The sequence below is a fragment of the Electrophorus electricus genome, chromosome 13 (assembly GCF_013358815.1).
Source record: "Electrophorus electricus isolate fEleEle1 chromosome 13, fEleEle1.pri, whole genome shotgun sequence".
Classification (NCBI taxonomy): domain Eukaryota; kingdom Metazoa; phylum Chordata; class Actinopteri; order Gymnotiformes; family Gymnotidae; genus Electrophorus; species Electrophorus electricus.
In genome coordinates this window covers 6,300,036-6,322,337 of record NC_049547.1, presented here as the reverse complement: position 1 = coordinate 6,322,337, position 22,302 = coordinate 6,300,036, and the positions used below count along the sequence as shown (strand labels likewise).

At 41.3% G+C, this 22,302-nt stretch overlaps 1 protein-coding gene across 1 annotated transcript; it reads right to left on the bottom strand.

Annotated features, from left to right (window-relative positions):
- Positions 1 to 440: 440 nt before the first annotated feature.
- mpp5a (membrane protein, palmitoylated 5a (MAGUK p55 subfamily member 5)) lies at positions 441 to 21,765 on the bottom strand. The gene is made up of 14 exons (XM_027014070.2): positions 21,647 to 21,765; positions 12,970 to 13,499; positions 11,340 to 11,548; positions 5,939 to 6,016; positions 5,618 to 5,767; positions 5,372 to 5,533; positions 5,137 to 5,214; positions 4,767 to 4,950; positions 4,585 to 4,656; positions 4,368 to 4,439; positions 3,696 to 3,863; positions 3,390 to 3,592; positions 3,123 to 3,233; positions 441 to 2,896 (listed from the first exon to the last, which is right to left on the bottom strand). The coding sequence occupies exons 2-14, from the start codon at positions 13,430 to 13,432 to the stop codon at positions 2,720 to 2,722; spliced, it is 2,127 nt and encodes a 708-aa protein (XP_026869871.1). The 5' UTR covers positions 13,433 to 13,499; positions 21,647 to 21,765; the 3' UTR covers positions 441 to 2,719.
- Positions 21,766 to 22,302: the final 537 nt, after the last annotated feature.

The window sequence follows — 22,302 nt, the reverse complement described above, 5'->3', positions numbered from 1 at the left end:
ATATTTTTTTGCTGGTACATGGTTTTATGAGGAATTTCTGAGAATCATTAACAATGTATTATTGATGTTGATCTGTGATGAATACAACAGACATTGAGGTTGCCTGTTATGGCTATGAAGGCATCGATGCAGTCAAAGATGCCTTGCAGGCCAAATTGAGCTGTTCAACAGAGGCAATGCCTATCAAGGTAAGTTGCTGACACACATTATATATATATATATATATATATGAGAGAGAGAGAGAGAGAGAGAGAGAGAGAGAGAGAGAGAGAGAGAGAGAGAGAGAGACACACACAGACACACACACACACACAGATAACTATTCTCCAAGTTCACACTTTCAGGAAGGTAATGAAACTTGCCAATAGTATGTCACTGTGACAGTTAAATAACAACTATGTGAAAGACAGTGGCCGTCATTAAAAACTCAAAACTCAAGCTTTATCAATCTGGTTTTTAATAATTCACATGTATAATTCATACAAAAGGTTTTTCAAACAGAAAGGCAGTTGTTACTTTACATTCATTAGTTCTACTTCCAGTTAAATGGCATGAAACTAGATTGCATGTGGCCTATAGCTCAGCAGTTTAATGGGTCTGACCCGACTCCGTATAAAACATGAACCAATATTGTGCAGGAAAGCTAGCCTAAGGGGGTACTTTGTGTGGATGAGTTTTATACATAAAAATATATAGGTTCTTTTTAAAATAGAGAATGATTATTATTTTTAAAAATGTCACTAAAGCTGTTTCCAGTGTGTGCTTACTAACAGGAGAACTTGCCTGCATTCGGCATTTTAGTGAGTCTTTCCTTCAAACAGGCGCACACAATTCTTAAACAAATGAATACAATATTCTGATGCTCCTAGACGTTTATCATCTATGCTCTTCACACAGGAAGAACCATAGGTTGCACATACACATTTGTGCCTTTTTTTAAAAACAGCACTTGAGTATCATGAAGGAACTTCAGTTTGATCAATTAAATATTATGAGGAACTACACAATTTTGAGCCCCAACTCGTCACATGTAAAAACAAAAAAAAAAACTTTAATATAATGACTTCCAGAATCATATCCAGCAAAAGATTCATAAATTCATTTTGCAGTTATTCAAAGAAATGAAGGGACATCCTCTGAAAGTGTAGCAAGTTGTAAATCTAGGCTGGTTATAAACTCAGTAGGTGAACCTCACTGTATTGCTATAAAATACTGATTACAATACTGGTCACTTCTGAGTCCTGGAAGTGCATGTGAATACTGAGACAGACAGCACACAAACACACACACCCACAGACAAACAAACAGGGATAAAGAGCAATAAAACAGACTTAACCTAATATTTACTAATCACTCCAACTGTAGTGTGTCAATCACAGTGGTTGCTGCCATAGGAACACAAAGCTATGTCACATGGGATGACAGAGACAGTTGTTACAGCCTCTTCCATATTCATCCTTCTGAGTGGCACAGAAGCTCCTGAAGTCATGTTCTTCAGATGTGAGGAGCCTGTGGCCACCAAATCACAGCAATGTGTCACATGAGAGCTCAGCGATCCATGACAAAACTTGCCTTTTTTTCCATGCATTAGCATTTTATGTCTAGAGAAAGGGATTCACCCATGACTGTCCTTTATCAAAGACGTCCCAAAACTTACCCAGAAAAAAGTTTTACAACCACTGCGCTGCAGACTGGTAATGTGCTACAGGCCAGTGGCCACCCATTTATAGGGAATTCAAATGTTTCCAGATGAATCACATATCCATTACATGTTTGCCTGCTAGCATTCTTTGTAGTTTTGTAGTGCAATATAAAACTCCCACAAGCAGCTGACTGGTAAACTATTGTAGGACAAGAGTACTTGAACAGAATTGAGACAGGAAATCAGCACAATGACAGGGGGACACTGCTGTTCGGTCATTCAACAGTCTGTTCAGGGGATCTTCAGTTCATCAGTGATAGGGAAACAGACGTCTGCTTAGTAAATCTCTGTTTCCAATTTAGAATTAAGCACAAGGGCTCTCACTAAGTGAAAACTGATCAAATTCTGTTATAAACATTAAATTCAAACAGCTAAAATATTTTGTTGGACTGTAATATCAATTTGGGGGTAATTTCTCCACCTGACTAATGACTTGCAAAGACTCACATCTTGGGCTGCAAGAACATAGCGATGCTCTCCCCTTTTCAGAGTTTTGAAAAGGTAACAATCACAGAACCACATCTCTTGTCAACATTTAAAAAAAAATACCTCAGGTATATTTACAATTATAAATAGTCATCAAAAGCAGAATAGGAGCACTGGAACTCTATTGCTGCTAGCAAGTGCTGATTAAATTTCTTACACAGCTCCGGAATGTGAGTTGTTAATTTAGATAGCGCAAGAAAGGAAAAACCCAACCAAAAAAAAACAAAACCCCAAAAAAACCAAACAAAAACAACCAACCCTAACAACAACAATGAAAAACATTTCAATCATCAAGGGAAAAAATGTGGAATTTCCCCAGTCTAGAGTCAACAGAGTAGAAACATAGTTCTTTCCAGCATATACTATTATCTAAGTATTCAGGCTGTGGTTAAGCGTAAAAAAGTAGTCATCCGATATGGCCAACAATGACTCATCCAGCCACACAGTCCACTAAACCAAACAATAAAATGTCCACATATAGCAGATTCATTTTAATCTGTCTCCACGCATGTGTGTTTGTGTGGCATCATCTCAGCGCAGCCAGGATGAAGGAACCCACTGAGGCTCAGTGTCCAGTTTATTGATCAAGCGCAGCAGCTCCTGGTAGGCCTTGTCTGGATCAGTGTTCACAATGGCCGCATCAAACAAGTGACCAAAGTTCTGCTCCATCTCCCTGGCTTTTTCGATGATGTCCCTCAGTTCCTCAGGCTGTGTGCAGAAGACAAGAGGAGAGCATGAATGTGAGGCGATTACAGATTATTAGCAACTGACAAACTATATAGCTTCTGGCATAGCTAACAACTAATGGAAGATAGAAAGATATGAAAGACATCCAATATGACTACATTTTCATGCCCTGCTAGCTAATACTATAGATAAACATGCTAGTACTTTTACATTTCCCCTTAAGAGCAGGGGAGAAACTATAGGTTACCTTTGGGTTCTTGTTATCTTTAGCTAAGAGGGCACGCAGTCGTTCCTGGGAGGGTGGGGCTATGAATATAATGTAGGGCTTCAGGTCTGAGCTCCGCAATACCTTCAGAGACTAAGGAAGGACAACATTCACTGATGACCATATGTTACATTATAACAGTCCAATACCTTCAGAGACTAAGGAAGGTTAACATTCATTAATGAGCTTATGTTATAATGTAACAGTCCACAACCTCTATGCTCCCTCTTCATCTTCTCACTTTCCTACCTGGGTGTGCAAACACAGGAGGCAGATCTTTCCACTATTGATAAGCTGTCGCACCGAGTCTGTGCTGGTACCATAGAGGTTCTTCTCAAACTCTCCAGACTCAATGAATTTCCCTGCTGTAGCATCCGTCTCGAAGGCCTGACGGGACACGAAGTGGTAATCACGGCCATTCACCTCACCATCCCTTCGGTTCCGTGTGGTGTCTGTTGGGAAAAATCTCTTACTGGGTATATCAGATGATGTGTTTTGCTTTTCAACACACAGATACTCATACAGATACAAAATCACCAAATGACCAGTACTTACGAGGAACAGCACCTCCAAACCGGCCAGGGTCACTAGACAGGAGTCGTTGTCTCAGCTCATTTTGACCACAGTTTGGAGGGCCAATCAGAGCAATGGGGCGCTTCCGATTGGCTGGTTGATGGTATAGTGCCATCTCCTCATAGGTGAGAATCTCCTCATTGTCATAATCTAAGAGGCAAAGAAAGAGGTTACAACAGTTTTATAGATGTAAATTTATAATACATTTATTCAAGGTCTTGTCTAGTATGTTTCCTAGAAATCATAATGAAGTTCATAAAAATAAACACAATGTAATAAAAAAATAATATTATTTACAATTAACTGCATACTGCTAAGTGGGCAGCAAATATCTAAGGGCTAATCTGCTAGAATCCAGAGAGGACAGCATAACCCTTATATAGAGTCCTTACCCCTTTTCCTAATAGCTAGACCTTTCCAATGCACATCTGAAAAAGGCCCTTAACTAGGTCAGCTGCAATGCAGCACCGCCAATTCCTCCAATTAAAGAAAGCTTGAAAATACAAAGCAATTGCTTAACGACCAGACGCCAAGGCCGAAAGGCAAAAAGACACGGAAAAGGCATTTGTAGGCATTATGAAAGGACAGATGTGTCTCCACCCTTATAAATGAAGCCTGCAGAGTGATGAGCTTAGTAGCCGGAGCACGTCTCACCATCGGTTTTGTTCGCATTGTACAGGAGCTTCTTCCGCTTCTTCTTGTTCTTTTTCGCACACCACAGCTTTCCTAAACAGCCCATAATGAACCACTCAGAACATTAGGCATTCACAACTAATCTAACCTAACCATTATGTTTGTGTGTGAGGATAAAGGAACAACTGAAACGAATAAAGAAGAGTGCATGCATGCGTGCACGTGTAGCAGTGCTCACCTGATTTCTCAGGCTCCTTATCCTCCTCTATTGTTTGTTTCATGGCCTCTCTTTGCTGCTGGAAGCTTTTGCCTACATGATATTGCACAAAATCCCAGCAACAACAAAAAGGAGAGATGCTTTTATGTTTAAAACTTACCAAAGACAATCTATAATCGATCACTACATGCATCCTCTAATACCTGGTACAAGGCCAGCCAATGGCTGGTTCTCCTCATCCCCATCTCTGTAAGCCTGCCACCAGTTGGGGTCTTCCTGGCTGATGATGTGGAGGATGTCCCCCTTCTGGAAGCACAGTCCCAGCTCACGGCACGGCACGTACAGGTCATCAGAAGGGTCATAGTCAAAATGGGCCTTCACATGCACCTGAGGTACAGAGGTAAATCTCAGATAAAGCAACGGTATGGAAAAAGGGGGGTGGACAAAAATGAACATAAGATGGACTGAGGACTTAGAGAGCTAACTTGCAAAGAGTGAAATAGTTTACAGTTAAAGTGCAGCAGTCACATTTTACACATTTATCTACGTTCTGGTTTAACACACAGTTCTCACCACAGTCTCTTTAATGGGAGGAGGTTTGGTGTGTGGGCTGGGGATCAGAATGAAAGTCAACGTGCCATGCATCTCCGCCTGAGGACATAGAGATGGACCACTTAGCAAACATGAGGTTAAAGTTTATCTTTTTCCACTCATTGGATTTGGTGATTATCGTCAAGGCCTTCCGCAACTCTAGTGCTCCATTCCTGTTGTTATCCTAATCCAAATCCCAGTATCTCTGTCCTCTTACCAGGATATCGAACACTTCATTTACATCTTTGCCACGGATCTCGACCCCATTGATCTCCAGAATCTCATCGCCTTCGTGGAGCAGCCCACTGCGCTCCGCCGCTCCACCTTTCACAATGCGACTGATGATCACACTGTCCATGTCATTCCTCACAGTGGCTCCCTACACACATACACAACTTTACATTAAGGTTGACTTCCACATAGTAGGAGAAAGCTGAAGGGCACACATGGCAGGCTCTCTCACCAGTGGGATGTCCTTGGCTTTCTCTATGCGTACAATCTTAACCGTCTCGCCTCCCCACTGCGCAAGGGTTTCGCTTGGGTTGTCCAGAGGCCCCAGGGGCTCGGGCTGCATCTCCTGCTCTGCCACACTGTCATGGGCCAGCATGAAGGCCTATAGAAGAAAGACAAATGAAATCAAGTGACCTGGTCACCACAACTGAGAGTCAGGATCTCAAACTAACTGTATTAACTTCACGATGAGAGCTGGGATTAAAGACACAGGATATGGAATCTTTACATGACCCCAGGAAATGCCATTGCAAAGGCTGGGAACACCACTGACCTGCATGTGAGGGCTTTTCAGCAGGGCACTCAGCTCAAGTCCCTCCTTCTGGGAGGTATTGTGAAGCATGGCCTGAACCTAAGAGAGAGGACAACACAGCTAAATACCACACCCACACACACACACTCACTCACTCAGTTGCCCCATTAAGTAAGGAGCTCACACTGCAGGGATGATAATGAAGAGGTAAAGATATTCTTTTTCTATTGTGGCTGCTGCCGTTTTAACAATGTTAAAAGGGCTTTAAAGGGATTTGAATTCATGTACAAAGCACATTTTTAGGTCATCAGCAAAATCTTATTTGATTTTGTTTGCAGATAGATAGATAGATAGAAACAAACTTTTTTCAAATCCTCATGCAAGTGTTATGTGAATTGTCCTAATCACGCATTATTAGGGGACCTAAAGTGCTCTGTTGTGCTACATCTTCTGACAAGCTGTGTATAGCAATAATTCAGCACAGAGAAGCGTATCACTATGGAGGATATCACTCCATAGATTTAAAGCATATAAACTCCTGAAAATGAAAATTAAACCTGAATATAATAAAAAGGCTGAAAATTAATGAGTTTTTTTATTTCAGCACGCAGGAAAAAGAAGACCACGAGATTTCCAGGTCCATATATCAGTGACAATAATGACTCTGTTAAAAGAATTGTGTACAAACACAATTTTTCTTCATATTTCTGCACTTTGCATTATGTTCCTTGTTTTTAATCGCATGCATATACAAATTTCCATAATAGCCACGAACATCTCATCTGGAGCTCCTTCATCATTTTTAAGTGGATTAAGTAAGCTGTTCTTAAAGATATGAATTCATTACAGTATGTTGAGCTGCATGCATCTTATACCATGAATTCATCTCTTTAAATAAAAAAAAAAAAATTTAATGCCAAAAAATTAAACTATCCACATATGAATAAAACCACTGTATTCATACATGAGATCATAAAATGGCAAATGTCCATGTATTCGATCCAAATAAACCTTCTAAAGAAACAAGTGTGTGTGTTTGAATTATGCCATAAATTCACATGGAGTCTTATTTCAGCAAGCATCTCTTTGGTTAAAAATGCATTCGGATTCATGGTTCTCCACCCACTAGTCCCCTTGATTTAATAAGGCTTCTAAAGCCCCTTCCTAGGCCAGTTTTCCACACTGGCTGTGTGGCTTCACATCATTGCACGGCTGGCACAATGAAGTCAGAAAGCACTGGGCAGATCAGAGCTCTGGGTTTCCATGTCTATTTATTTTTTAATTTATTTTACGCCATAGAATGTTTAAGGACAGAGAGCTTAGCCTTAAAACATGAGGTCAGTGCAGTGTGTGTGTGTGTGTGTTGGGGGGGGGGGGGGGGGGGAGTGTAAGAAGGGTCTCAGAAAATGGCACCAGAGTTACCAGTGGGGTGTTGAGCATTATATGAATCAGGCCAGCCGAGGTCAGAAGTGCAAGGAGACAGCTATGCTGACAGGTAACAGACCATTAAGGCAAAGACGTAATTCAAGGCACATGACGCACACAGGGTTTGAGCTCTGTGTGACACCAGTAATATCTTTCCTACAACTCAGCCAAACAGGCTAAAAGGTAGGAAGTTCACTATGACCTCATTAGATTAATCTGTCCAGTGCTGTTCATTGCAAAACATAGCAAACAACACAGATCAATGGATAAAGGAAATCAGTGAACATGGGCTGTCTGTGCCAGAGACAGCATTTGTCGTAATGCTGGAATTAAATTACCCCTGGACAAGTTGGGGTTGGGTTTCTGGTTTTCGGCTTTTCAATGGACTGGAAAAGGGCACAGGTTTTAGTGAAAAAAGAGAAGTCCGAGTATTGTAACACAAACACGATTGTGCTCATGGTGTCGAGAAACATTGCCAATAGCCCCAGCTCTACACCAGCACCCCTTGGACTACATTTGAAAGCTGGCTGCTGATAAGCAAAATAATAAATAAATACAAATATAGCTGCAATTGGGGGTTCAAGCACGTATAGGCCCTTGAGCCCATGAGGCACTGGAGTCACACAAGGCCTATGAATCAGTACAAAACTTACTATATCTGTTATCAATGTACAACATTATAGTTCATTGGGTCTGTCTAAGAGTAGTGGTAAAATCTGAAGCAATTGGTCATGGAGAAACAGTATTTTGCATTTTTTTTGCAGCCTATATTTATGCTGGCTTCCCATAATTGCACAATTCTATAAAGCTTCTTTGGAATTGACAGAGCATTAGAGTGTAACTGCTGCTTAAAAAGATCAGATCACTTTTTTTGCTTTTAGTGACATGATAGTAGGATGGTATTTTAACTCCCAAACCTATGAGATAGTTTGGCTTATTTAGCTGTGTCCACCTTGTAAACACTAAAACCTGCATTATTTGTAAAGGTTTAAAAGCTGTGCAGGCCAATCAGGGTCAAAACTGAGAAGCTTCACAAGAGTATAATGTCAAACATGTGCCTAAAGCTTTAAATTGATATGACTCACTGTTGCTGACTTCTGTACATGTGAGTTTAAATGTTATTTTAAAGATGCTTGTTGGAGTGTCTCTGCTAGATTTATCTTAAAGATGAACAAATTGTGGAGGGTTCGTAAACACTTTAAATGTATTTAAAAGTAGTAAATGTGCAGCAAACAAGAATATCTTGAGGGTCAATACTTTCAAGTAGTCTGTTGGTAAAGCAGTAAGTTGCGTGTTGATGAATACTTTGTTTTTAGTGACATGTCAGAATGGTCTTTTATTTCCCAAACCCATGAGATAAATATGTATGTACATTACTTTCTGATACAGAGGAACCACAGGCTCTACACTCCACCTTTGTGGGGGGGGGGGGGGGGGGGGGGGGGAAACGGACGACGACGACAGTGTCTTTACACTAACTAACTACACTAAGCAGGCTAACTGACTAAAGCACTGCTCATCTCAGCTCTTGGTCACTGAAAAGTAGCCTCACTTAGATTGAGCTTTACACAGCAGGCACGTCCTCAACTGGGTCGGTGTATGCATTACCACACCACATACTGAGGGGAGCCCACTGACCTGCTCTTCATGCACCAGGCTTAGATTGATGTGATGAAGCCTCTAATCACTTCACACATCCTGTGACATCACTCCACCTAATTTGTATTCTTTATGTACAGTAATTAATAAAGTTCATTTTAGTTCTGGCTCCTTTTTGATACCTTTTTGAGATTCTAGTGAAAATTCTAGTGAATTTTAGTCATTAAAAATAGTATTTGTTTGGAAATGTTTACATTGAATTTTTGATAAGATGTAATATTCTCAGTTATTCTCAGTTATAAGAAAAGAGAAAGTGAATAACATGTGAATGAATGGCCAAGGCCAACACGTGAGGCCAGTGGATCAGAACCATGCACCCAGGATATTTTACAAATGCTCCCACAACTCTATGCACAATAACTAAAAATATTTGGTAGAAAATCTTTCTTGTCTCAACAACCTCACATAGTAGGTAGCTGCTTTGGGTTGTAGCCGACAAAGCAGTGTTATTGGAAATGGGGGCGGAAAAAAAAAAAAAAGATCAAGGCACAGACACTCCTGAAAAAGACTAACAAAGGCTGAAAGCACCCACACAGGCTGTAAGCACTGATGCAGAGTACAAGTCTCTATATTTCTAATCAGTAAGTCAACTGACATCAAAGTAAAGAATAGGGTAATAATAATAATAATGATAATAATAATAATAAAATGCAGATTACAGCCTATGAGGCCTAACCGCCGTGGCTGCTGATTATATTTCATAGCCAAGAAATGTTGTTTGTTGTTTAAGTAAGTCTCTGTTCTATCACTGACAGAAGTTAACACCCCGATGCTGCATATCAAGTTCTGGCTTGATGTGACCAATGGCTGATGAGAAACAGTTAATTCCATGTTATAGCGCCCTTTATTGAACAATGTTGACCAGCATGGACATGTGACCGCAGAATCATCTACCCTACCAGCATATCAAGTTTAATGAAGATTGATGAAACCATTGTTGAGATTTAGCTCTTGAAGTAAATGAAGCCTGGCCTCTGAGCTGTTGATTACATTACATGTTACAGCCAGACTTTGAAAATATTTTTGATAATTATTTAGCTTCACATTTTTCTGAATTGATTGACATCAGTTTGATGAAAAAAAGGGCTGGAAAAAACCTAGAACTAGTTCAAAAAAGGTTTTGCATATGCAAATTAGGAAAAAAAATCTAAGTGGGCAGAGCTTAATTGTTGTTGTGGCTTGAGCCAAGGAGTTCAGTGAAAGCAAAATTTTGTTTCTACACCTTACGGTGTGACAGATATTGACCAAAACATAAAATGCTGCGCTATAGTACCACCATCAGGCGAATAAAGGTCCCTTTACTTCACTGAGTCATTTCACACATGCTGCACCTTCCTGTCAAATTTGGTGTTTATAGGCTTTTATGGTCTATGCTGCACGTTACATTTTAGCCAAGAACCGTAACTAGCAGTGCAAGCCTTCTTGGTGTGGTTATTCTGGCCTACAGGGAGGCGGCATTTTGAGAGCACGGGGCAGGTCAGTGGGTTCAGGCCCTAATGAGGTCTCGTACAGAGCTGCACCAGGCCTGGTGATGCCTAGCAGCAGAGAGAGGAAGAGCAACAACAGAAGAGCCAGCACGCTGATTGGCCACTCATCAACACTTCACACAACACTATTTTTCTCCCACAGCCCTGATTAATAAGTGCTGAAAGACAGCAAGCATATCCATTATGAGGTTCCTATCCTCTGAACATTACATTAGATCCAACCAAATGTAATAAACAATTTGGAGTAAAACATATCAAAGTAAATAACTTAGATTTTAGATATCTGAAAGCCTTCTAAGAAATGCTATTAGTGTCTGTGCAGCTGATCGCCATTGAATGACCATATTGAGATACTAGAAAATATTGCTAAAATATGCACAGGAGGGTCCAAGGAAACTGAGCAGACCTTCAGGTTTTTCTGTTTTGCTCCAAGTTGGTTATTATTATTATTATTATTAGTAGTAGTAGTAGTAGTAGTAGTATTGCCTTGTACTTGCTTGTTATTGTTATTGCAGTAGAGCATCAAGAATGTCCAGCAGGCCTTCATAAAGCTCAGAGCCAAGTTGCAAATAAAAGTAACCGTAAGTCAGTGGGGTAGCCACAATTCACTTTTAACACCTGTTTTTTCATCCTAATTCTTTACCTTAATCTGTTGACCAGAAAACCCTTGACTCTGAGTACAGTTTAAAGATTTCTGGACACAAGAGGCTAAAACCATTCATCCTTGGACCTGTGCTAGACTTTAGTTACCTCTTTAAAAATATTACAATAGCATAACAGCGGTAAGTAATATTTGAAATGTTCTAAAATAAATCAGTAGCACTAAACACCACAGGTTCATGAGTGCTGACCTCATGTGCTAGGCTCTGGGCGTGGTCTGTGAGAGGAAAGGGTGGGCAGGGCCGGTTCATGTGCAGAGCTACTGCATTGTGGATGTTAAAGGCCTTCTGGAAGTCAGGCTTCTGTACAAGCTGCAGCACCAGCTCCACATCCTCCTGACTCTGAGGGTCCCCCAGACAGTGCTGCACCTGCTTCAGAGACATGAGCAGCTCCTCTAACTCTGTTAAAACACACACCCACACACACACACACACCCACACACACCCACACACACCCACACACACACACACAAAATCAGGTTTGGCTGATCTTATTAATCCATTTAGCTAAATATGAATAATAATGACATGTAAGAAAGGTTACAGCAAACAGCTTACAATTCCTACGCTGGAAACAGCAAAACACACAGTACATACCTCTCAACCAATAGTGCACAACAAATGAACACAAACAGACACTACTCTTGTTCTCCACATGCCATTTATTAACAAAGCTTCACTGGCTCGGCATAAGAATACCCTAATTATGAAACACCTAAATATGTAGTCATATTACCACAAAAGAAAAATGAATTTAAAAAATCTCAATACAAAATACACATTCAATACAAATTCAACCTTTAAGTCTGTCTTCTTCACAAAGGTTATTTGAGAATGGCTATGGACTAAGGACTTTTGCTCAGGAGGAGCATACATACATACATACATACATATGAAGGGGGAGTTAATTTGTGCTCTTTCATTACTTCCTAAGTGGGTGGCTGATGGTGGATCTCAAACTATTATGTCACTAATGGGATATCTTTTCAGAGGACAGAGAGAATAGTTTCCCCCTCAACACAGTGCAGACCATAAACGAAAGCATTAAAGAGTAAGAGCTGAGGAATGTGGGGAAAGTGGATAACCAAACTACAGAAGCAATCCAACAATGCAGACAGCAGCCAGTGTAGGTCTGACTCAGAATGTCTCATAAGAGGTTTTTTAATTAAGCTCCCCCTCACAGGCTCCTCTGCTCCCTTTCTGAGGAATTCACAATATCACACTCTTGTGCCCACGCACGAACAATTACAAACAAGAGTCCAGACTAACTCAGTCTTCCCCTCCAGATCACATCTTCCTGACAGCAAAGCCCCATTGAAAAACTGTGTATGTCCAGCCTACATCACATCAAGCTCAAGTCAGATCTCTCCCTCAGACCAGATGGCAGAACAATGAGAAAGTAATGGGATCAACAGAGAAATAATAAAATAAGTTATAACCACTGAAAATGGGGGAAAAGAAAGCAACTAAAAAAAATAAATAAATAAAAATCAAGAGAAAGATGACATGTACTGTCATTTTTCTTCTCCTTCTTCATTTTCTGTTAAGTTAAATCCTTCCCTGCATCTTGATTGCTCTTCACCATCAGTGATATGACTCACTGGCCTGCTTTGCCTCAGATAAGAATGAGCTCACTCATTGCTCCTGGTTTCTGTGGACAAGAGCCCTTCTGTCTGATCACCAGTATCAGTGCAATCAGCATTCAAAACCCACTTCCAAAATGATCTCCCTTTGCCTTGTATTTTGTAACCAGTGGTTCCACTCAGAAAACAGTGTGGGCAGCAAGCTTGCCCGGAGGGCTGGGCCAATGACCCCAACTCACCCAGCAGTTTGGGGGCCGTGCTGAAGCCCTGCAGCTGCCCAAGGGTCCCCCCGACGCCCTCCATCGACTCGAAGGTGGGGTTGTCAATGCCCACCTTGGGGTTCTGTGCAAGTTTCTTAAGGCGCATGGAGGAGTTAACGTCCAGCTCTTGGCGGCTGCGGCCCTCCTCCTCCCTGCGCCGGCGGTCCTCCTGCTGCTGCCGGATGCGTTCCAGCTGGGCACTTCGCCGCACAGGCTGCATGCGAGTACCCAGCTCGCCCGGGCAGTCCACGGCCATCTCACGTGGGGCCTCGGCAGCACTGCCCCCTCCTGTTGCACGATCCTCAGACTCAGTCAGGTGGCCGTTCATGTGGGAGGTGGTCATCATACCTGTGCTGCCTGGCCTGCGGGCGTACAGTACGGTGCAGGAGTGCGGGGGCGTGGAGGCAGGTGGCACGAGGCTTAGGAGGCAAAGGTTTTGCATGGTCTGGAGGCTGGGGCCATGGCTGCCAAGAGTGGGGTCAGTACTGGCTCCAGAGAGGGAGCTCCACCTGCAATGACCAGGAAACAGAACCAGGTTAAGAAGAATTCAACCTGCCCACATTGCAAGGACTATACAGTGTTTACTGCAATTACACAAACCTATGGTGAGGGCTGACTGAGTTACTGATACCAATCACTAAATGATACTCTTAATATTGATGTTTATAGATTTACAAGCCATTATATGCTTCTTAAATCATTTTAATATTTACGCATTCTTAGATAAATTTAAAACAAGCATTACACCTTTCCAAAATTTCCTGTCTCTGACTGTTCTCAGTATATGATAAATGCCATATGTATTTATAAACTAAAATGCTTTGGATATGTCTGAACCATTTCACATGGCCTGTATTGTACTCTTTACTACTTCTTGAGGTAATTGGCTTCAGCATGAATATTTCAGAGACGAAAGAAGGGAGAAGGAGTTCTTAGAGTGAAAGGAACCACTACAGAGGTTTCACAAATGAGCATTAACAAAAAAAAAGGACTGTTGAACTTTTATGCGGAACATTTGGTATCTGCAAACAATGATATTCATTCTACTTAGTTCGTCAAAGAGATCGTACCAGATACAAATGACGTCACTGAGGAACCAGGAGATGGAGTCAAAATGAATAAGCCACAGGTGCACATGCACAAACACTAACATGCACATGTGTGTGCACTTACACACACACACACACACACACACACACACACACACACACGCGCAGTCTCCGCTCAATCACACTCCTCTCATGCCCCATTGACAGGCTGGACAAAGCTTTGGGGTCCAGACACTGCTGTCAGCTGTGTGAGACAGACCAGCACTGCCCATTATCTGGCCCTTTTACTATCTGCATTACAGAGGACACTTGATTCAACACCCCAGCCCCCAGTGTCCAAGCCCAGCACATACTAGATCTAATCCTCCACTGTCCTCTTATGCCCACTGACAACAACAACAACAAAAAAAAATAAATCAAAGCTCGGTCATCTCCAAAGTCATCTGATTCGGAGAGCACAAAAAGACACTTCAGTGAAAGTATATCTCGCCCAACTGGATGTTGTAGTATACCGAACAAAATTTGCCTTTGACACAGACTAGGCAGAAGTGATCCCATGGGAGCAACACTGGTCACATGACACTCAGGCATGGATAATGGATAACCTTTGTCCTTCTCCTCACCCCTCCTCCACAGCTCACCACATTCCTGTCTTTTCCGGCCACTTCCAGCCCAGGCCAATGTGGAAGCAGTGGACCCTATCTACAGAATATCATACTCAGACTAGAAGCTGGCCCACTGACCAGAGGGTTAGCGGCTCTGACATGTACTCCGCGCTACTCGAACCTTTCCGATTGCATTTTTCAGGCTTGGCTTGGCCTCTGCGCACCTCAATGATTTAGTAGGAGTTGCTGTCCTGATATCAGCTCTCCAAACAGTGCCTGCCTCACCTCATACACCATCCCTCATTTGACCCACCCCCCCTCACTCTCTCTAATGGACTGCCCCCCCACACACCCAACCATCTTCTGCCCCTCCCTTCTCCCTCTCTGCTGGGAAGAGATTACTGTGCCGCACGACTGCCCAATGCGCCGCCATGGCAACAGCTTTGTTAGTGGGCAGGAGGTCTGGAAGCCTGAGAACTGAAGGAGGGAAAAATTAAAAAAAAAAAAGCACCTCACGTGTGCACCAAGGTGAGCAGAAAGAGGCTCACTGCCCCAGATCTCTCAATGGGCTGGGGACTAGTGCTCAGGACTGTGACAACATCTGTCAGGGAACTGGAAGCAGGCATGCCCGGCTCAAGTTCCTGTTAATGTTTCTATGGTCAGGGCGGTGCAGGGATGGAGGAACAATCCCATGCACATGGCAGGAATGCAAAGCAGCCTGGGAACAACATTCCTCAGATTAAAATAAGGGGTCTATTGTAAGCACTGCATACATGTATGGGTGTGAGGGGTGTGCGTTAGAGAGATTGTGTCTGAGAGTGAGTGTGCGTGACAGAATGTAAAGAAAGAAATCTAAATAAATGTTATTTCGGTATTGCACTGCACTCATACTAAGAGCAAAGCATGAAAGAAAGAAGCAAAGAAGAAAGGAATTTAAAGGTAGACTAATGTTCATACAGTGGACTATATTATTTTTTAAAAAAAGCAAAAAGAAAAAGAAAAGCAAATAGTTTTTCAGAACAGTAAAGAGGTTTACAGCATTAAATCTCCTTACATTGAGAGACATGTTGACTATAAACCTGTTATCTTATTTTCCAGATGTGATGTCAACAAACATTTAGGCACTCCTGGTGAGGTCACTACAGTTGGGTTTAAGATAAGAGATACCTTAAAGAAACCAAACCTTCTATTAGACAGGCTTGTTACAGGTACTGCAACAGAGGCTTAAGAACACCACCAGTACTAGCACCACCAGAATTAAAAACCACATCATCATCTTGTTTATTCTGCTCTTGGTGAGTCACAGGGTGGTTGCTGCTCCATTTCATTGATTCCTGATTGGGATTTCATTGCTGCCAATTTGACAAACACTCAGAGTGGGAGCCAAAGCAAACAAACTGTCTTTGTAAACAAAGCCAATAGCTTGCACAGAACATCACAGCAGTGCACATTCTGTGGGAGAGGCAGATAGAAGACAGAACTGTTATAAGCTCTATGCTGCTCACAGGTGACATAATGTATGCTGCCTCACACATGTGTGCACGCATACCACACACCACCCAGCCTCCAAACAACAAGCCTAATCATGTGTGGAGGATCCCAACCCCCTCTATGAGGCAGTGTTCAGTCAATGGCTAAAGACGCAAACAGACTACAGCACCGAACCATCTGCCACTCCAAAGCTTAAGTAGCCTACTCCAAACCCTTCTGCTCCACTCAGCGCCAGACTGGCCCAGCTAGGCCTGCTCATGCTGCAATATGCCAACCTTTTTGGCTGCTACAGAGCGTACATGCTCGCCCCAAATTCTTGGAAGAAATTTTATATCGCTTTTAAACGTTTTATGCTGTTTTTTTAAAGCTTTTTATGGTGTTTGAAGATAGGATTTGCCTTTCTTAAATCACATACTACACTGTACTGCCAGTTTAAATGGAAATGCAGCATGGTAGGTAGTGAGCTATAGCGGGAGGTGTTTGAGTGAGCAGCTGGTTGGGCAGGTTCATGACTGTGTGCAGGTGTGTTTGCACCAGAGGGGTGGAGGGGCAACCCCCGAGGTGGTGTGTGGGCCATTCCCAGCCCTGCCTTTGAGATGAGAGCATCAGTAGGTTTGGTGTTTACAACCTGGTTTCCACACTGGAGGGGGAAATAAAAAATCTGCTCTCAACACTATGATAGACCCTGATGACATACAAATTTTATCTTAGCAGACACAGTCTAAATGTAGGCCATGCCTAGAATTAGCTAATAAGGCATAAGTATGGACTATAAATAAATTAATCTTTCTTAACACCTTTTTTAAGTTAAAGTCTCAAATCACTCTGCAAAACCACAGTGCATAAGCTAGTGATAAAGACATTTCTGTGTACTGTCATACCATAGTTTATCCTCATACATTTGCCTAACTAATATGCAAATATCAAATCAATAGCAATATAATTAGCTTAAACTATTACTAATAACTATCATTACCTGCACTGCTATAATGACATTGTTTCCCTTATTTTAAAAAGTGTGTAGCTATTCTCCCATGTCTCACTATAGTATCAAAGCCAGCACTATTTATCTCAGTCTCAGGGACCCATTCTATTGGCTTGACTCCTGCTATCTCCTCATGCAGGACCTGAGCTAAACCAAACAATCCAATTGCACAAGACAAGAATAATGCGGAGCACTCCTGTAAGATAGGCAGCTCTATTCTGGGCCCGGTGACATTAACGTACAGCTTGTACTGGGTAGACCAGTTACACTTAAAGACTTGAAACAGCATGTCCCGAGGAGTGGTAGGAGAGGAGAAGGACAAAGCACTTGCAAAGTCACCAAGAGCCAGCTCCTCTAAATATTCCTTTCAACAGTGCTCTTACTCCTCTCAACTGTGCTCCTGCATTGGCCACTCTCAGAAAATTACATTATAGCCTTTTCTCTAAGCAAAGTGAAAAAATAGTCACCTATAGGCCTAGTTCTCTTTTCCTTACAGTCAGTGAAGCACTTTTAAATTACTTAACAGACTTGCAAAAAGCCTAAGTTAAATTGCCTCTCAGACCTTCAAAATGCTAGCTTGACAAGTTCTGTTCCCGAGCTGCCACTTCCATGAATGTGGCTGTGGAAGAGAAACAGAAGAGGATCGTTATCTAAACCAATGCTCCTGCTCTGCATTCCAGCACCCCATGCTCACGTACCAAAAATTCCAGATTTCAGAGCCTCAACATTGAGGCAAGTACCACTGAGTACCAGGAGGGGAACAAGAGTGAGGAAGTATTTGCAGGTGGGGATGAAACCCTAGTGACAGTGGGGGGGGGGGGAGAGAGAGAATGCAGAAAAAACAAACAAACAAAACAAAAAAAACAAACGACACTTTAATGCAGTACATGCACAGGTGCATCTAAAGGCACAAAGTGTTAAAAACTAGATATAGAATTGTACAGAAGAGGTTTGTACAGCACTAAACAAAACATAAGCTTTACTTTATTAATTAATGTAAAAGGTGATGACGACATTAAATGGGAGACCAATGCAATAAAGACCATACTTGCGTGAAAACTCTAAACACAGTATCTATCAACATTTATTGAAGGCCCGTTAATAGTTGATATGATTTACTGAAAGTTTCAAAAATGTAAAAAAATAGCCTGTAACTGTGGGATTCCATTTCTTGCTGTCTAAACCGCAGAGTTCGCCTCCCTGCACATCACTGAAATCAAATCCTATGCATGTACAGGTCAAGTATAGGTCAAGAGAGGTGAAAGAACACAATGATAAACTGTTGTATTGAATAGCCAGTGCAGCAAAAAAGAGGGACGACAAAATTTAAAAGTTCCAAAAGCAAAGAGGTGTTCTTCATGTAAAACCAGACCATGACCTTCAGCTTCTGACAAATAGTGCAAGGCTGTTAATATGTAAACCATAAGCAAACTTCTTCATGTGATTTTTTCCCAGAGAAGAGCCAACATTTGGGTGTGTGCACATGAGCAAATGTGAGTCGGTGGTGGTAGTGAATAATTGAAAAGATCAAGAGGTGAGAAACCTAGCCTTCTCTTGTCTGCCTCTTACGTCTTGAAAACATCAATATTCAAAAGATCACCCACAGTGCCTGCCCTTAACTATTCCCAAAGCTTCCTCTACACAAACACAGCACAAAAATACTGCTCAACACCACCTGGGAATTATGTGGTGATACTGATTGTGCTGCAGTTAACAGGTTCACTTGAACCATAATTGATCTAAACAGGTTGAAAAGTGTCTGGAGTTTTTCAGTTGTGGGCTCAAAGCAGAGCTATGTTACTGTCCTCTGCTGAGCCTCTTAAAAACAAAATGGAAAAAGCCCAGCTAGACAGCACAGTGGGCCTAAGGCATTTTGGCTGTGTACACTGGGGCATGGGGCATGAGGCATGGACAGCAGAAGCTTGTTAACTCCTCTCTGTGGTGGTACATCAAGGAAACAGAGACAGCACATATTGAGAATTCCTCAGGGAAAACAGCTGGATCGTGCAACATTGGCCCAAGTCCCAGTCCTGTGCCACATCACTCTGGGTGTGCCAAGTGGACCCATCTTCACGTCCCACTTATCCTCTCAGATTGAATGTCTACACATACCTCAGTAAGGCTGTTATACTTTACTTTTCCGGTGTGTCTACCAACTCTACATGAGAGAAAAGAAAAATGGATATAGTAGCACCTACATGACATGAGCAATACTGTAAATGTAAATCCTGTTAAGAACCCAATTCTCCACTAACAAGATGCCATTAACCTCACATTTGATGTGTTCTGCTTTAAACTCCTTCAAAAACAATGGACCAGCTAGTCAAACAATGACGGAGGAAGTCCCTTAATTCAGAAAAAACAATCCTGTTATAAAAAGACTCCGATTTCCAGAAATCCTCCTGACAAACAATTCCACACACTGGAAATGAAAAAAACCTTTGTATCATGTTGAGTTTTGACTGGACATATATTGGTCTGCAACAGAGTTTGGCAGTGAAGGTAATATGAAAGTACACTGCCATGACTTAGGCTAGGTTCAGTTTCCACACAAAAGATAATTTGGGCTACTATACTGGCTACTAGTTAACATTCTGTTCTCTATGAATAAATACAATTCTTTTCTGTAGGGTCTAGCATGAGCTAAAGTCACAGCAACTACACATTAAACCTAGAGTAGTCTAGCTCTGCCAAATTAAGCCTGCTCACCTGGCAGCTACAGACTAAAACTATTGGGCAGATCAGCTGACAACAAAAGAACATTTTGGAAACAGCACCTAGCCTCCATTTAAAGTGCTAAAGAAATATGATATCTATGTTTCATTTTGCTATAGATTTGTTTTGAAAAACTGTTACAATCCGAATAATTAGTGTAAAGGTAACCTTTAAAATGTTTTAAAGTGGGTAAATCAGTTGGTCCAGCCACATATGTTCAGTCGTCTGTGACAGTGCTCTCATTGTAAATAGATGCAACTTCCACATTGTTTCATGCAGAAAATGCAGAACTATGTAGGACAGGTTACAAGGCTTGTCAGCAAACATCCCAATGGCTGCCAATAAATTAAAAGACATTCTCCTGTTCTCTTCAAGCTTATAACCAATCACTTAGTGCTTTCAGGAACCAACGACTTTTTAATACAACTTCCAGAGTCCTTTGTCAGGGGTGTGGCTGTGCAAAACCAAACTAACGAGCCAAGGCTCTTGGAACTGGCTTTAGTTTCAAGTTCTAATGTGGTGTCAATTTCAAGTGTCATTGCTTAATGTCTGAAAACAATGTAATTTCATGCTGGCATTCAGCAACATATCACAAGGGTTCCACGGAAATTGCCTCCTTTTATTGTTCTGAAAGTTCTATAGAACCAAAGCCTCCAGGACCAGTAGTTTTTAGAGGAAACACGACAGGATTCCCCCTGCCTGTTTTCAAGATTACTGCCCAAAGAGCACAGTGGAGCAGCTCAGTGTATAAAGAAGACGTATTCAACAGTTGACCACAAAGGATCAACAGCGAATAGTATTCAGAATTACCCTACATGAATTTATGAAGTCATTTTTGCATTTTCTGTACCATAAACTCCAGACCATAAATCATTGTTCATCACTGGTTTCCAGACATTAGGAACTTAGTTTAATCACCGAAGACAAATGTTTATTAAAGTACTCGTTCATCAATAACGGGTAACGATCTCAACGGCGTGATTAACTGTCGAGCCTGCCAGAGCCTCTACTTTCAGCCAAATATTTAGCTAGCAACACCAAATTACAGAACGTAACACCGCTAGCGAAATATTTTACGAACCTTTTTCAGATATATAAAATGGAATAAAAATCTCTTTTATTCCCATTGGCTTTTACTGACAAAAGTAACTGTACGGTTTCTAAATGACCCCTTAGTGGGACGTTTAAGTCACCGATGAATTCCGTTCCCTTTGATAAACCTAATATGACATATTTGAAACTCTTATTTTTTTAATCCAAGTATTCACCAGTATTCACCCAAACTCCAATCGTATATGTAGCTAGCAAGGCAATTTGTTATCAGGATGCAAGCAACAGGCTGCTTTAATAGTTGGCAACAAGCAGCTATAACTTGGCAAAACTGTTTGCCCTTTCAGCGCTAGCTAGGTTAGCTACTCGGCTAACTAGAAGAGATAACCTAGCTACGCTACCTACACAAGCAACGCCTGTCCGGCCCAGTACCAGGCTAAGAAGCGACGTTCATAATATCGGAACAAGTCATCAGGCACGATATTAAAATATTAAAACACAAAAGGCACAAGAAATACCATTACGTTTCATACTACAAGACACAAGAAAAACGACTGAGTTTCCGCGCCTTAACTCTTAACTTTAGCTTCGTTTTACGTAAAACGCTGAGTTTTAAAGTAGCTTAACTAAGAGGCTAGCTGGTCACTTCCCTTGCCGAAGTGGAACACCGCACTTGGCAACCTGTTGCAAAATAGCCAAATGACAAAAAAATGGTTTTGTGACTAAAGAGACATATGATAAATAAAAACATTGTTGTTTACCTCTTGGTTTAAAAAATCAGGACTCTTTGCTTTCAAGCACTTAGTATTACTCCAAACCGACGGTCTTCTTCACAGACAATAACATATGATTGGTACGTTCACGACATATTGTAGTAAAGCGAGACTAAGAGGAGCTCGAATTGGACGCGGCTCCACAGCGCCTCCGGCGTTCCGTAAAATAGTGCTGATTGGGAAGTTACCCAGGTAGGCTAAGACTGTCAAACTATATGCAGTACTATTGTCCATCTATAAAACAATAAAAATAAGAATAAAAAACATTTCTGCATTTTAGGAAAAAAAAATTATATGTAAAAAGAAAACAAGTAAATAGCACATAGAATTTTTTTTAAATAATGTAAACATTTTGTTGTGCAAGGTCTCCAGATGTTATACTCTTCTATTAATAATTCTATTAATAGTTTAAAAAGCAATTCTGATTATTTTTAAGAGCGTTAATGTCACTAATACATGTTTGCATGCTTAAATATGTGTTCATGATTATAAGATTTATGAGAGAGATGCCTGTATTCTGGATGTTTTATAATATCCAAAACAAGCACACAGCATTGTATGCAAACCAGCATGGATATATTTGAATACAAAAGATTAAAATGAGATACTTCCGCCAGCTTTCAATGTTTATTTTAAAAAGAGAA

Bases quoted from the DNA above. Each gene is read 5' to 3' on its own strand.
- mpp5a (XM_027014070.2), bottom strand. From the start codon at position 13,432: ATGCAAAACCTTTGCCTCCTAAGCCTCGTGCCACCTGCCTCCACGCCC. The intron at 5,534-5,617 runs GTGAGAGAGCCT...GTATGTGTGTAG, and splicing joins AAGCCAAGGACATCCCACTG to GGAGCCACTGTGAGGAATGA. The intron at 4,657-4,766 runs GTATTAGAGGAT...AATATCATGTAG, and splicing joins ATTGGCTGGCCTTGTACCAG to GCAAAAGCTTCCAGCAGCAA.